Below are 16,100 nucleotides of genomic sequence, written 5' to 3'. Positions count from 1 at the left end.
AATCATACAGCGCCGATTATCGCTCACACACCAAGGCGGACCAGGCTGCTCGCGGTTTCTTTGCACCTTCATGACTTATGGAAGAAAGGATATCAAGTCTAATCTGATTTATTACCGTGGCAGGAGAGAAGAGAAAGAGAGAGAGAGACCGATCCTGGGGTAGAGTGCTGACACTGAACACTGAAGCTGGATCGATTCAGCAGACAGAACAGAACAGGAAACAGTGATGTGGGAATATGGCAGACAGTTTGTGTCTTTGCATGCATTGCAGACACGGGTTCGAGAAATGCACTTTGTTTTTTCCCCCCCCATTCCCCGACCAACGTCAAGCGATGGGTCAGTCTGTGGGAAAACAGATTAACTCAAAGATAACACTGAACCTGCTTGAAATAAGTTGTCAGCAATTATTAAGAATAAATTCTCTGCTTGTATGGTAATGGCCCTATACACTGTATGTGACTGCATCGGGATGGTGACGATTGGTTGATGTTTCAGGGATCAGGTGTCAGGGTTACTGGTTGATGGTTCTGTTCTGGAAAGTTCAGCAGGGTGGGTATAGCTAGTGAGCATGTGCACAAGTACTGTCATGGCTGCCTGGGCACCATTAATAGCCACAGTTGAGAGGTGGTGCGTGGTGCAGTGAGGAGAGAAAGAGAGAGAACCTGTGGGTGGAAGATATAGAGGGAGAGAGAGAGAGAGAGAGATGCAAGAGCTAAGGGTTGGGTTGTTGTGGGAGCACTTACTGTTGGCTATGTTGGTGGCAGTGTAACTGTCTGCCATTCCTGAGACCTGGCTGGCAATGCTGACCTCACTGGCCCTCCGCAGGCCCCGGCAGGGCGGGGCAGTAATGGGAGAGGAGGGGTACGAACTGTCCACGAAGACACCACCATGAGACTGAACAACATCTGCTATTGAGCCGAAACAAGGAGATTCCATTAGGCAGCGTCCCGGGTCAGGGTGATGGGAAGAGGAGACAAAGGAGAGAAACAAAGGCGAACATAGAAGCTGGGGGTGCGGGGCTGGGCGGGGCCAGGATGGCAGACTGACACATGACCATTTCCAGGCTTGAAAAACCAGAGTCACTCCCACTCTGATGACCTTGTCTGGCCATAGTGGTCATAGGGTCAACTGAGTATCTCACCAGCAATGTGTCACAGCACGAGACCTTTTGTCCTTTACCAAGAATAACACTCATGTCTCTTGCTGGAACACATTCATATAAATAAGATTATGTATTAAGTTCTTCCAAATCTTGGTGTAGTATAATAATTTTCTATAAGCTCTGCCTTATTTATTGCATCATACACAACACTGTGAAAAAGTTTAGGCAGCCAAAAAAAATTATGTTTAAATGATCTTCCTCTTGGTGTAAACCTATGGTATTATGCCTGTAAAAGTGTGTTGATTTAGGCATGTCAGAACTTCTCCTAAAATCACCCCAGTATTTGCAGTAACCACCCAACACAACCATGTTAATACCAATACCTCATTGACTTATTTTAAATAATTAAATTAAGTGAGCTGGTGGTGAAATTTAACAAATACACGGAATGTCTGAGGTGTCCCTGAGGAGAGGTTTGGGAACTGAAGCGATGTTCATCTAGCCATACAACTAGATAACAGTTTTTGGAGAACAGAAGAGATTCTTCCTAGTATTAGTGATACTCTTAATATTCATAATTCATAATTCAACATAATTCAATATTTTAATGTTAAATTGTGTTTTTCGTTCTGAGCAAACATGCATTTACTACCCAGATAAAAATCTTTAAACATTTATTTTGACTGCCTAAGACTTTTGCACAATACTGTACTATGCATTTCGGTTCTCTGTTTTGCATCATTTAGAAGAGCAAACACGACACACTCCCAGAAAGCTGGAGTGCACCAAGGCTCCGTCTTTGGTCTTTTTACCTTATATGTTAGAGGCACAGGGCACATAGTAAAAAATATGTGCAAAAATGTTTTACTCAGGGGACCTTTGACCACAAACGGTACATATAAACATGACACAGGCAGACAAAGAAGCACCTCAGGAGACCCCTCTGCTTGTAAATGCATAAAAAACAGGGAGCCAGCAAAAAAATAATAAATAAAAACGAGCTGAACTCTCCAGTCTCTGGCACTTAAACTGTGTTGCTGGCTTTCAGGTTTTTTATGACAGAAACTTGCCATTGTCAAGCAAAGTCAAGCACTGCGCTTAGGAGACCCCAGAAGTCCCAGAACAGCCCCGAAAGGACACACCTGGAATCGTCGGTTCTCAGATATGGTTAGTCCTCAAAATTTTTCAAACCCTAATAGCAACACAGCGGAGGCCGTTTGCCGATGTTGGTTAAGTAGAAGGAAGGCAGACTAAACGCACACAGAACCGAATTCCACACAGACGAGAGGGAAAGAGCAGAGGGAGGCGGTGGGAGGCAGGAAGAGAGAGAGAAGGCTACACACGCTCTATGGTGGCAGGCGTGGCCTTGAGGGAGCCGTCCTGCCAGTTAAGCACGGGTACGGGGATACTGGTCTCGCTGATGCCCTCCTGGCAGCGCAGGGAAATGGCGCCCATGCTCTCCACCAGGAGCTGCGGGCTGCTCTGGATTGTCTCCACTACAGGCCAAAAGTCGGCGGCGGTGGAGAGGGAGGGAAGGAGGAGGTCGGGGCGGGGGGGGGGGGGGTGGGGGGTTGGCGGGCAGAGGCCGAGAGGAGGAGGCAGGGGAAATAAGACAAGGAACAGAGAAACAGACATGTAGCAACAAACAAAAACTCCAGACAGGACACGAGAGTCAAACCCTCATGGCAGTGTGGGGGACTCCTGTCTAATTATTCAGCATAAAAAAAGAGAAGATTGAAAAGGATAATTTGGCAACTACAAACATTTTCTAATTAAACATTTAACTACGGACTGCTTATTCAGCAACATTTTTACAGATTAACTGCAGGATTCTGCCCACTGCGTATTTCATTAGAGACGTAAGGTGTCTGTGTGAAGACTCTGAGGGCGTATTGTACAAATTCAGCGATAAACAGACGACACGCAGATGAACACAGCGATTCTCAGACAAACAAAGCACGTGTAGTACTAAGGACAGTTTACAAAGCTGATTTTTCCCTTTCATCACATCTAAGAGGCAAATGCCTGTTTTTTCCTCCTACATCCGATCGGCACGGTGACTCCACAGGTCAAACGGCAGATCAAATGTCACTTTACCGTTCATCTGCACCCTGGGCCCAGATCCAGGAGAGGATAATCCAAGGCATTTGTAAATGTTTACACAGCATACAGATCCGGCTGCAGATTCTATGGTGTCCTGCTCTGTGTGTCATAGGATTAACCCCTTGTGAATCCAGTTAACTGGCTTTTCTGAGTGTGGATGCAGACTCACCCAGAAGGGCGGAGTTGCCATCCCCCAGTGGGAATCGCTGGTACCGGGGCACATTAAAGGGGGGCAAGAGGTGGAACTTCTTCTCCAGCAGGGGCTCAAGGCGTGAAGCCGAGGGGTCGGCAGGGTGAAACAGGTTATATACCTGCTGACAGGCTGGGCGGAGCTGGGCAACTAAGGGAGAGGAAGTGCACAAAACATTTCAGAGGAGCACTGTTACACAATCATTTTCACCACAGTGACTAAAATCAACCTCAATTTCAGTAAAATGAGTTATTTGGGACTAGTCTGAGAGGATGAGAATATGCCAGGTCCCTAAAACGCTCCCGCAGATGACAGAGTGATCAATGACGGCTAGTTCAGCAAAAAAAAAATCTCTCTTTAGACTTAAACCATTTTTCCAGTGGCAAGTGTAAGCACAAAAAAATAAAAAATAAATGATTATAACAACAAATAAAGGAATCCTCAGAATAATTCAGCTCACCATCCAACATGGGGATGACCGTCTTCCTGAGGGCGAGGACCAGGCCTAAGGGTGAGCCGAAGAGGAAAAAGTCGGACACCTCGAAGTCGAACTTGCCCAGGGAATTCCCCTCCAGCATGGTGCTGCTGCTGGAGCGGCGGGAGCCGGGGTCATTTCGCAGGACGCTGGAGTGCAGGCTGACAAGGGGACAAACACCCCTTTATACATCTTCCTGCACAGCCGACACATACCTTCCAACATGCGAGGCTGTATGTTCCTTCTTGGAATCTGTTGTACTTTAGAGTTGGACGCCCAAAAGTTAGTAATCTGTATAAATTCAGCATGTCCTTATATTTAATAAATGTGTCAGACTTTAAACTGCAAAGAGTACCGCCATACAACCGATGTCTTTTTGCTTTGTTTATCCACAAGATATCCTCATGTTTTAAAAGATGTCATGGCTGCTGAGCTGTTCCTCCGCTACAGTGCATATACCAAACCATAGTATACCAAAAAAGTATTATGTGGTGTGCCCCACTACAGTGCATATCACACTGAAGTATACCAAACCATAGTATACCAAAACAGTATTATGTGGTGTGCCCCACTACAGTGCATATCGCACTGAAGTATACCAAATCATAGTATACCAAAACAGTATTATGTGGTGTGCCCCACTACAGTGCATATCGCACTGAAGTATACCAAACCATAGTATACCAAAACAGTATTATGTGGTGTGCCCCACTACAGTGCATATTGCACTGAACTATACCAAACCATAGTATACCAAAACAGTATTATGTGGTGTGCCCCACTACAGTGCATATCGCACTGAAGTATACCAAACCATAGTATACCAAAACAGTATTATGTGGTGTGCCCCACTACAGTGCATATCGCACTGAAGTATACCAAACCATAGTATACCAAAACAGTATTATGTGGTGTGCCCCACTACAGTGCATATCGCACTGAAGTATACCAAACCATAGTATACCAAAACAGTATTATGTGGTGTGCCCCACTACAGTGCATATCGCACTGAACTATACCAAACCATAGTATACCAAAACAGTATTATGTGGTGTGCCCCACTACAGTGCATATCACACTGAAGTACACCAAACCATAGTATAACCCAAACAGTATTATGTGGTGTGCCCCACTACAGTGCATATCGCACTGAAGTATACCAAACCATAGTATACCAAAAAAGTATTATGTGGTGTGCCCCACTACAGTGCATATCGCACTGAAGTATACCAAACCATAGTATAACCCAAACAGTATTATGTAGTGTGCTCCGCTAACCAAATTTAATAAACAAGGACACGTCAAGTTTATACAGATTACTAAATTTTGGGTGTCACAAAATGCATCTCATTAATATTTTAGCTGTACTGCTAATCTGTTTAAGAAATCGTAGGTGTAAATAAACGGTTGTATAGCTGGCGTCAAGACAAATGCGTTGCCTGTCATCTGAAGCCCTGGTGATTACTGCGCATACGCAATATACTGCAACCTTCCGTCCAACGATATCATAAAACATCTGACTGTATAAATGGGTAGCGGCTGTAGGTTTGTTTAGATGAAACCTTCAGCTACATTTATATGACAAATCGGAGGCAAGTTGTCCTGCAAAGACTCCGTCCCCCCTCCACAATGACCCCTCCCACCTGGAGAGGAAGGCCTGGTGCTGCTTGATGGTGTCGAGCTCGTAGGTGGAGGAGTCGCTTCGCTTGCGTGGCAGCTGCTTCTTGGCGTCATCGGCGCCACTGGAGCGCGGGATGTCGATGTTACTGCGGCTCAGGTGACGGCTGCACTCCAGCGACGTCCCTGTCGAGCAGTAGCTGCTGTTCACTATGATCCCCGGTGATAGCAGGTCATTGTCCTGGGAAGACAGCAGCACAGGATGGCTGGGGGAGGCAGGGGAGCCCGCAGGATGTCCCCAAGGACACAATGTCCTTGAGGGTACAGAAGGACATTATTTTAACCTCAGGCTTATAGATTTACGGTTAGCTAGGGCTCCAGTAATGGTATAGTGGTGTGAGCACTTAGCATCTATCAACAAATAGCACACATTAGCAATGCTGCCAGTTCCTGGAAGCCAGTCATTGGCTCTCGATTTGGTCACATGGAAAGAGGGAAGCAGGGCAAAGTGGAGACCCTGGTGTCAGTGAGAATCTGAGGCATGAGGGGCAAGAGCAGCTATGTAAAGTCAATAAAGGGAGGAAAGGAGGAGCTACGCTGGGGTGGGCGTGGCTAAAGTGCCACTTTGCAGAGAGGCTTCAGCTTGACCTCAAGAGCCATGCTAGAACCACAGCACTAAAACCTTAGTCCACTTTGTACTTAACAGTACTTTAATGATACTTTGTATGAGTACAGATACAAAGGAGGTGTTTGCATTATCCAATCATTCTTTCCTATGAGACACACACATATAGAGGTGACAGCAAGCTATAGTCAGCCATTTATCCAGCACACCTGCAGCAGGTTTCAGGGCTAAAAACCCTGCCCAACCTGTGATTTGATTATTCTGCCAACCAGAGATCTCGAACTGCCGACCTTCTGGTCACGGGCATTAGGTGAATCGACAACCATATTTCACAGGAGGGGATAAGTTCATACTGACTGAGGTGTTCACAGGCATTCAGGTGTAGAAGGCCGTAGGCAGGTGTCTACTGAGCAAGCATGAGGATGCAAAGCGGGAGGGGGGCTAACCTGCATGCTCACCATGCTTCCTCGTCGGCTGCTGTTCTGGCTCTCTGACACGGTCTGGTTACTGTTGCACAGGGCGTCGAAGCCAAGAATGCCACCCACGCAATCTCCAATGAGGCAGACCTATGCAACCGGGACAGCCAGTGGGGGGTTGGGGGAGGGCAACATCCTTCAAGCAACATGATTTCATTGGCCAGGTAGAGTTTCCATCAAACTCAAAAACCGGCTGCTAGAGCCTGGGCCACACCCACATTCATTCAGTGTCATGGAGACACAAAACCATCACAATGAATGATGGAGAGTAGCATCTGCGCTAGACGGAAAGTGTCACGTTGAAATAGGGAAGGCAAACAATTATCCTGTGGGTTTACCTCAATTTATTTTTTATATTTTGGACTTTTATAGATTTATAATGCCACATTTGAGTGAATCAATTTCGCCGCAGTTAATTTATGGAAGTCGATTCATGACACTCGTACACTGTTTCATGTAAGCTGTAGATTTAAAATGATGACCCTTCATTAAGTTATAGTGTCATTTCTTTATAGGCTGACCTCCACTGAGGTAATCTCACTGTCAGGTGGTAGGGTGCCCAAATCACAGTGATACATTGCTGCGGATTTACAGCTCACGGCTTTCCACCTTTAATTGCTTCTAAGAAGTTAATAGTTTGCTGTAAATCAACAGCCTTCCAGTTGATCATGCAGGAGTGATAAAGCTGTCGGACTTTGGTCTCATTCACCTGTCCCGAGAAGGCGGCCCCCTCCAGAGATTTGATGAAGTCGGCATACACCTGGTTGGCCCGCAAGATGACGGTCGCCACGGCGTCCTGGTACTGGGGGGCCGAAGTGGCCAGCAAGGGGAGGGCGGCCAAAGGAATGTGATCCTGGCTGTTGGACAGGCAGCCCTCATCATAGCTGTAGGGGCTCAGGCTGCAAGAGAGAGAGAACGGTGTGGGGGGGTCAGCAGCTGCACATGTGACAGTAATGTGAGCAGATGACAGCTTAACACGTTGAAGTGCACAGACACACACATATAGCTGGCAGAGATCAGAGGAATGACGTCACATAGTTTTTTATTCTGAATGATCAATATGTGGGCTAGATTAAATAACGAATTATAAACATTTCACAGTCTGGTACTTTGAGACCTCTTCTAAGAGGAGAATGAGCTGACGAAATCCCTCGTCCCTCACTACGGAACATGGCTGAGAAGATGCTGCCAACTATTAACTAATATTGATTAAGTTTGAATATTGTCCAAGACTGACATATTGGACCAATGCCGATATCTAAATTATTAATGAATATCGGTTGATTCCAAAATGTTAAACAATATGTCGTGCATCTCGAAGGCTAACATTACTTTTTACTGTGTTGACATGAATATTAGAAGGATTTGTTTTCTTCTAAATACATCTGAAAAGTGGTGTCATCTTATATTCGGGGTCTAGACAAAAATGGGAGCAAATGGTGCCAAAAACGATATTTTGCAACATGCATTTTGACTTACTGTAATATAGATTTGCCGCAAGATTTCTTGAATGAGTATGAGTGTCTGAATGCTTGAGTGTCACGCCAGATGCATAGTAGCTGGCAACCCGTGCAGTGCGTGTGTTTAGCGTGTATCCCTGAGTGTCTGGTAAATTGTTGGGTTCCCTGGCTGTGCCGCTGCTAGTATTAAACTGAAAATGGCTGTTAAAGACAGTAACATTCATTTGCAAAGAGCTGTTATATCTTTTATTAAAACAGCTCAACCTTTCTTTGCAATACAATATTTTTTCTACCCACTTCATGTTGGTCTACTACATCGAAAACATTCTGCGGCCTCAATGATTGTGGAGTTTGTTATATTCATTACCCCAACCCCCAATAATGTATTTAAGCGCTGCTTTTTAAGCAGTGGTTGCTGGTTAACTTATTATATGTTCTTGTCAAATACAATTATTTTTCTTTACAAAGGTAAGATTTGGTATTCCAAAAACATTTTTTTCTAAAAATACCTCCCAAAAAGTTTGTGTGTGGGGGGGGTCTTCTTATATTCAGATTAATATTGCACTTCGCTAGCTAGTTAGCTGCCTCATGGTCTTGGCCATTGCTATCATAGCATAAAATACGAACAACTTTTTTGCACTATATTGGAGAGGCATTTCACAAAAGCATTGCAGCACAAAGATTATCTTAACCATTTGAGAGAGTGTTTCGCATTATACAATTGCGGTAAGTTTCCCTAAAAGTGCTGTAGTGCAAAGAAAATCAGGTAGTGCTTCCTTTATCAATATTAATGAAACTTCCCCAGTCATCCTAAGCTTTTGAAATTTGCATGCCAGCACTTCTACTTTGCGCAACTACCTGCAGCACGTGAAAGTGCTGAGAAGTAAGATTATGTTTCTTACCCGCAAATATCAATCCTAAATGTACAGACTGATGCATTGAATCACCTCTAACATACTGGGAGGTTGGGTGTGGTCGAGGCCCATGGGGACAGGGGGGTGTGACTCACCTGGACACCAGAGAGAAGGCCTCGGCACAGATCGGTGGGCAAGGCACCAGGCGGATGGCGATGCGGCCCAGTGCTGCAGGGTAATGCACACGCATCACCGTCTCAAAGGCTGTGCTGATAGTGTTCACGTCGCCCTGCTTACTGCTCTGGTCACCGCAGCCTGTGTCCAGGATGTTGCCACCATGGAGAACTAGGATAAGCACGTGGATCTTGCAGGCCTGAAGGACTTCTGGGGTAGAACCATCCTGGAGGCGGGGGGGTATGCCAGGGACCAACAGAAATGACATTTATGCCACTGGATTTGCAACATGGTACCCAAGATGCTCCCATGAATCTTACCGAAACATAGCCTCTCTCCAAATGAGTCACTTTGTACTCAGATAACCGTTCTCAGATAAAATCACTGACTCAGAAGCAATTCCCAAGCGGGATCCTTTGCTGCTTAGAGACACCATGAGACAATAACAAGAACTCGCAAATGAGAAACCCCGTTTTGCCTAATAACTGCTGCACTGCTAGGCAGACATATCAAGCACTCAGCCACCGCAATAAGTTGTGATGAAATGTTGTATGGAACAGCAAAAATAGACCAGGAACTGTAGCTGATGATCTTCAAGATGAAATCCAGAAGAGTGTCTACTGTTGAACCTTTGATTAAGCTAGCTGCCATAATGTGTTTTTTGCATGGCACAACTAGACCATTTGCCATTCATCCCAAGTCGTGTCACCTGGGGATCAGGGCAGGACAAAGCATCGACACTGCCCTGACCCATAATGCACTGGGACCACTTAGTGACCGCTGCCCGGTTACCATTTTGGTAGGAACTTCCAAATGCCAAACCAAGCGGAGCACCTCAAACCAAAAGAACAAACCAGCTGATGGAGGTGACCCCCATAACCCCTGCCTGTCAATTAACCCCCTATCATCACCATGTGGCTGAAATTATGTTCATTGCTTTTAATTATTTCACTCGTCACCTTTTCTGTTAAATAACTGTGCGTTATCTTCACAGAGGAGAGCATGTATGACAGCATGAATGTCTAATACATAAATAAATAACACTGATTCTGATTCCAAAAACACATGCATATACATTACACTGCTCTGTGACTGACATAAAACATCACTATGAAATGTACATGAGATTTTGTCCATTGACCTCCTTTGTGCACCTGAGAAAGTCATCAATTACGACACTTACACAACTCGTCTTTGCTCCACAATAATCCATTAACACCAGAATTTACTGACTGTAGGGTGCCATCTTTTTGGGGCTCTGTGACTTCAGAGTCTGTTTCCCTGATGCATCTCTACCCATCTTTTTGCTTTTAATTATTTATATATACACTTTTTATATATGGGAGAGCTCTATACCTCATTGAGGGTCTCCACGCTGGCGACGGTCTCCTGGTACAGCTCTCCTGCAAAGACAGAGAAAGAATGGCAGTTAGCACTCAAGCCCAGCTAACAAGGCCGCTGAGCCAAGGTTACGAGATGACCTCAATACTCATGAGTGGAAGTTTAGAAGCCAAAATGTGACACTTTTGTTTTTTAATTGGAAAGACAATCTCTCAGAAGATCCGACACACAGAGTCGATTTTCAGGTCCCTCAACACTTCTCTAATTTAAAAACTTACAGATTCACAAAGTGGTTTTGACAGTCTTCAGCCTCAAGGGTTATAACCTGGCAAAGATCTCATACCCTCCTGATGGAGCTGAACTGTCAGCCACACCAGCTTATTATGATGTTCAAATCTCATATTCCCTAGCAAAAATAATCAATTAGGGGAACTTAAACAATGAACAAATTGTTCCTTCACAGCTAATCCGATTAAGAAAGGAGGGGATTTGAGAGTACTTGGGTTAGATAAAGTGGCCCTGATGGAATGACGGACCTATAAGAAAACGCAGGAACATCAGGGCAGGTTTGATCCTGAAGATCCGTTTCACAAAAAGCTCACACATTCTGATAGAAAAGGAGTCCAAGACCGCCTTCCAAGAGACCCCAGCCCATCTGCGCACCTTGGGCTTCATCTGGGTCCGTAGCCTCAATCTTGTCCATCAAATCATTGGAGCTCCACTTGGTTATCTCCTTAGGGAAGACCACCTCGCTGTCTGAAAGGTCCTCTGCAGGGTGTGAGAAAAAAAGAGACAGACTGATAACCATGAGGCCAAAGAAGAGACTGCTGAAATATTAATCACTTTTTTATAACCACTTATCCAATACAAAGTTGTGGCATCCCCTGAAATATATCATCAAAGTGTCATATTAAATGTTTTACAAGGGACTGTCCAGACTACTTCCCATAATCTTTGACCTAACATCATCTTTGAGCTAGAGAAAGCCAACACCCCAACATGGATCTTGATGACACAGCACTCTGTCAATGAACCAGCTATGAAAGTGAGTATAGTAGTCACTGCTAACACCGTGTTGTATAAGGATACCAGTCAAAAGTGCTCAACAATGAAGGGGGTGTGCTACGATGTTCACTGATCACAAATGCAGCTCTGAGCAGCATAATTTCAGCATTTTTGCTGGATGTGCATGCAAGGCCTCAAATGACTCCACTAGGCTTCTGTTGGGGTTTTTACTGAGAGTGAGGCTTAATTATGTAACGCGACCCAACAATTCCTGATGCACGAGCTTCCTACAATCTGAATCAGCTTTTGCAAAGACCGTTATTAATTGTGCACTGTTCCATGTGAAAAATCCTGCTTCTGTGCTTATTGTGGACGCCCTGTTGTTTATATAGAATGGTCAGGGGTAACAGTACATTTAAATGTCACGACAGACGTCAAATCCAAATCATGAAGTGTCAGATGCATCTTTGTGAATCGATGAGAGAAAAGTAGGTGGTCCCATTCACACCATCTTTGAAATACCAGTCAAAATACCTAAAATCACAAAAAAATGAATAGCAACCCCAATCAGTCCATATCACTGTCTATTTTTTCTAGTTATAAATATTAAATGTCCTTTAATTAAACTCCTTTAATTATCGATAATTAAAAGCATATTAAAAACAATGCTCTTTCATAATTAGCAAGCGACTTCTTTTTCCTTCATAATGAACTGTAAATGTTATGTCAATATTTAATATTGCTGTGATTTATCAGCACATATGCAGCAGTTGAACGATCCTTAACCAGAACACAGTCGGACCATCCAATGACCCAGCAGAGCCGTGACCACCAGCCATAGATCACCTTCGCTGGATTATCCTTCCCCCGTCTCTCAGGCTGCTAATTGTACCAGATTAGCCAGTATTTAGCCAGTTATTCACAGTCCTTATTGCCGAAAGGCCTGGAGCGGGTTCATTTTATAAATGCTATATTCTACACCGATTCTGAACCACCATTTGGGAACAGGAAGACACTTCTGACGTACACTAGAAATACTCAGCTCAGCAAGAGCGCACAATTTATTTGACATGACAGGATGCAAATCTGCTACAGTGCGAGGCATGCAATGGATGGCAGGAAGGAATAGAAACTGTTTGGGATCAAAAATGGGGGAGAGGAAAGAGAATAAAAAGCATCCTCTTACACTGGGATAATAAGCCAAGGAGTTTGTGTGATGCTGAAATATTATGTTAATATGCAGCTAATGTAATTCACACCTACTGCCACCTGGATAAGAAGCTTGGAAACTTAGTGGAAAGTGGAAGTAGTAGATCAATCGGGTAACTGGATAAAACATAAGTTTGAAAATTGGTGGAATAGAACTAAAACAGAATTAAAAAAGAGCAATGAACTAATCCTTGACATACATACTGGATACACTGAGAGTGAGAGAGAGTTCTGGAATAGGAATTCCTGCTTTTAATGGGATTGTTCTGCAAATGACACTAATACCGAAGGCAGTTATAGAATGTTATGAGCATTTAGACAGCGCATCCATTTGTTCCTGCTCACTGACCAAAACACTGGGAAACTAGCAGGGAAAACAAGCAAAAAATGATTGTAAGTATATGAAAAAAAACATGCACTAATCTCTGTGACATTTATCTTGGCACAAATTACAAAATAAATGGGGAGATATCTTAAAATAAAAAGATAAGCAGTTCCAGCAGGAGAAAGAACAAACTGTACTTTTTTTTTTTACTTGAGAGAGAACACATTAAAAATACTAAACTGCAGGTGGGTACATAAGGAAGGATTTCTTCAGTGACAGTTAAGTCAGCAGAAAATGGTCTGTCTAAACCAATCAGTGACTAGCTCTTCCTGCTGTCCCCAGCCATCTAAACACCAATCAGTGTCAAAAGAAAATCAGTGTGAAGGGGCCAGGATGGCAAATCCCTTTAAGGGAAATGGAGATAAAGTGGCGATACGTTTTGCTATGTGCAAACCAACTGAAGGTATTACTGGGGATGACCGTACCATGTGCGTCGAAGAACTCCTCTTCGGAGCTATCCTCCGAGTCCCGTGCGATGCTCTGCATCCTCCACTCCGAAATGCTCTGCCGAGAGGGACTACCTGTGACACAGGGGCAGGAAGCAATGTCATAACTCTGCCCACATGGGTTTTGTGACAAAGCTTGGCGTCCACATGCTTCTTGAAAGGACAGCTCGGTTTTCCAATACGTCACGTAAGCCACTGCATCAGCCAGCCAGCTCCCACAACCAATACCGGCCAAGGGGTGTGGCTACAAGAGTGATAGTGAGCTATGATAGGTGGGGAAGTAATTAGGAACGAGGGGGGAGAAGTCAATGGATTTAGCAGACGGGGCACAAAATCACAGTAGGTAATGGTTCTTTCTCCAGTCCCTCTGGTAGCTACAAGCTACGTTTAATTACCACAGCTGTTATTCATTCATGAGAGATCATGCCTCTATTGCGAAAGTGCTTTCTATACATGTCTCTGCCATTTGTTTCCATTGCTAATCGATGGATGCAAAGAGAAAAGACCCTCTCAGTGCTGCAAGTTGCTATCACCTTAGCAGCTTAAGCTGTTGCCTTGAGATGCTGAAACTGGCTAGAGTGGACTGCTGTTCACTTTGCCTCAGCTTTTAATTACTTTGATGGTTGGGCAGTAGGTCATTTAAAGTGCAACCTTGGGGACTCTACAGAACCACCCTCCCACCAGTCGAGCTACGGGAGAACTTCATCAATGGAGCCGACATCGAGGACGGGCCTTGATGATGGCTCCATTGATGAAGTTCTCCCATTGAAATCTGCATCATTCGACGTGGTTATCATGTAGGGAAAAGACCGTGTGTCCCTCACAATAAGCGATACACCTATGCACCTTACGCTGGTGATGGCCTTTGGCCTGCCTTGCTGCCAAACACACATGCCTGCCTCAGCTGGAACTGTTAATTATCAGGGTACCAGCCTAAGCTGGGGGAGGAGTCTGATCAGGAGGTGGATGTCCATATATGGATGGAGGCAGGACTCAAGCTGTGTGGGATGGGTTTGTACAAAATCAGCAGATATCTATCTCCTCACTCTTGACAAATTTTTGTGAGGTAAGAATGAGAATTTCCAAAAACTGGACTACTGTCATCGAAATTGTTTCTTAGCAACTCCAGAACTCCAGGCCCTTCTGGTGCCTTGATCAATGTGCTCACCATCCTTGTGCATGGCACACCACCCCAATAAGACAGAAATTAAAGCAAAATCATCTTTGAATAAAACACATAACATAAATAAAATATCCACTAGGAAAAACAATGCCCTAGAAGGTGGCTGTGAGAATATAGCTTAATTGTACACCAGAATGCAGGTCTGAGATCAGATCCTGTACACAGTCCTGGCCCATTAGTACAGCTACACAGGCAGGGGTCTGTCCTCAGATCAGATTCCTGTGCATGTTCACTGCTCCGCTGCTACATTAAGAAGCCAGGCAACCAAGCTGGTGGGGGGAGGAGGGGTAGGAGGGAGCCGCCGCCCCCCCCCCACCCCCCCCACCCCAGAGCGAGGGCTACGAATTGCCTTCAGAAGCAGATGCTATAAATAGCATATGAGAAGAGAGAGATAAAAAGAGAGAAAGAAAAAGAGAGGGAGTGATTAGGCTAAGGAAGGTAGAAAATGTAGGAAATGAAGGTAGAAACATACAGGGGGAATGAAAATGGCACCAATAGGGTGGGGGTAACCAGCACAGGTGTTGGGTTTATGGATGGATGGACAGACAGATCAGAAAATTCACAGGCTTTCTTCTAATGAACTTCCACATCTTCCGATGACCCAATGAGGGGGGGGGGGGGGGGGGGCTATCTGGGAAAACCATGTGAGACGCAGACCATCACGCGAGTCCCCATCAGAGTGCACAGTGCCTGTCGCATACGTGAGCTCACACCGATGCCTGTGCTGACGTACGCGCCCCCCAGTCCCTGGCACACAAAGAACACGCTTACACATGTAGTCATGCTCCAGGCATATTTATCTAGAGCAGATCAACGAAGTACAGCGGTGCACGAGTACTAGTGAACATGTGAAATGCACAAGATCACAATACGCACATTTCTGGAGCTGCGTACAAAGCAGACAAACCCAAATAAAACAGACACACACACACAGACACGGCTGAGCTATTAATAACCGCTTTTAAAAAGGGTCAGTAACAGTTATATAAACCCCAGGCTCAAATGCAAAATGACGTGATTAAAAACAAAGCACACCCCCCCCTCCAGGACTATGACGGTGACGCAAGACCCCCGGCGATGGCGGAGCACTCACCTCCCCGCTTGGACGAGCGAGAGGACTTGGAGGAGGTAGACCACTGCTTGGTGAGAGCGGCGCGCGCCTGCAGCGTGTCGGCCCCCGCCGGCCTGCCCTCTGCCTCTGCGGTGCCGGCTGCTTCTTTGCCGCCCTGCTCCTTCTCGGGGGAGCCGGCCGCCCCGCCCCGGCCCGCCTCAGCGCCTTCCTCCGTGCAGCTGAACTGGGCCATCTTCTGTGCCAGCATCACCTGCGCCTCCAGCTCCAGTTGTCGGATGTCCTCCATGGTCAGGCCGTACCATTCGTCCTGCCAGCACCAGGCTTGCCGGTGAGCTCGCACCATCACCTTCCGCAGCCCTGGGGGGGGGGGGGGGGGGGCACCA

General features: G+C 45.4%; 1 protein-coding gene across 6 annotated transcripts in view; it reads right to left on the bottom strand.

Moving 5' to 3' along the window:
- The window catches only part of LOC125727901 (membrane-associated phosphatidylinositol transfer protein 2), a 73,436-nt gene that overhangs the window by 10,325 nt on the left and 47,011 nt on the right, over positions 1–16,100 (bottom strand). For 2 of the 6 annotated variants that reach the window (XM_049004928.1, XM_049004887.1), the window contains exons 7-18: positions 15,739–16,074; positions 13,442–13,537; positions 11,081–11,185; positions 10,433–10,479; positions 9,058–9,302; positions 7,298–7,487; positions 6,559–6,678; positions 5,514–5,728; positions 3,856–4,031; positions 3,375–3,545; positions 2,446–2,598; positions 744–908 (exon numbers count right to left, since the gene is read on the bottom strand). In XM_049004928.1, the coding sequence (XP_048860885.1) occupies positions 744–908; positions 2,446–2,598; positions 3,375–3,545; positions 3,856–4,031; positions 5,514–5,728; positions 6,559–6,678; positions 7,298–7,487; positions 9,058–9,302; positions 10,433–10,479; positions 11,081–11,185; positions 13,442–13,537; positions 15,739–16,074 (2,019 nt within the window). The remainder of the gene's footprint in view (positions 1–743; positions 909–2,445; positions 2,599–3,374; positions 3,546–3,855; positions 4,032–5,513; positions 5,729–6,558; positions 6,679–7,297; positions 7,488–9,057; positions 9,303–10,432; positions 10,480–11,080; positions 11,186–13,441; positions 13,538–15,738; positions 16,075–16,100) is intronic. The other 4 variants (XM_049004901.1, XM_049004892.1, XM_049004910.1 and 1 more) reach the window with 4 other exon arrangements.

Source organism: Brienomyrus brachyistius, chromosome 2 (assembly GCF_023856365.1).
Source record: "Brienomyrus brachyistius isolate T26 chromosome 2, BBRACH_0.4, whole genome shotgun sequence".
Taxonomy (NCBI): Eukaryota; Metazoa; Chordata; class Actinopteri; order Osteoglossiformes; family Mormyridae; genus Brienomyrus; species Brienomyrus brachyistius.
Note: the sequence above shows the minus strand (reverse complement) of the source record. Positions and strands in the feature narration are given on the sequence as shown.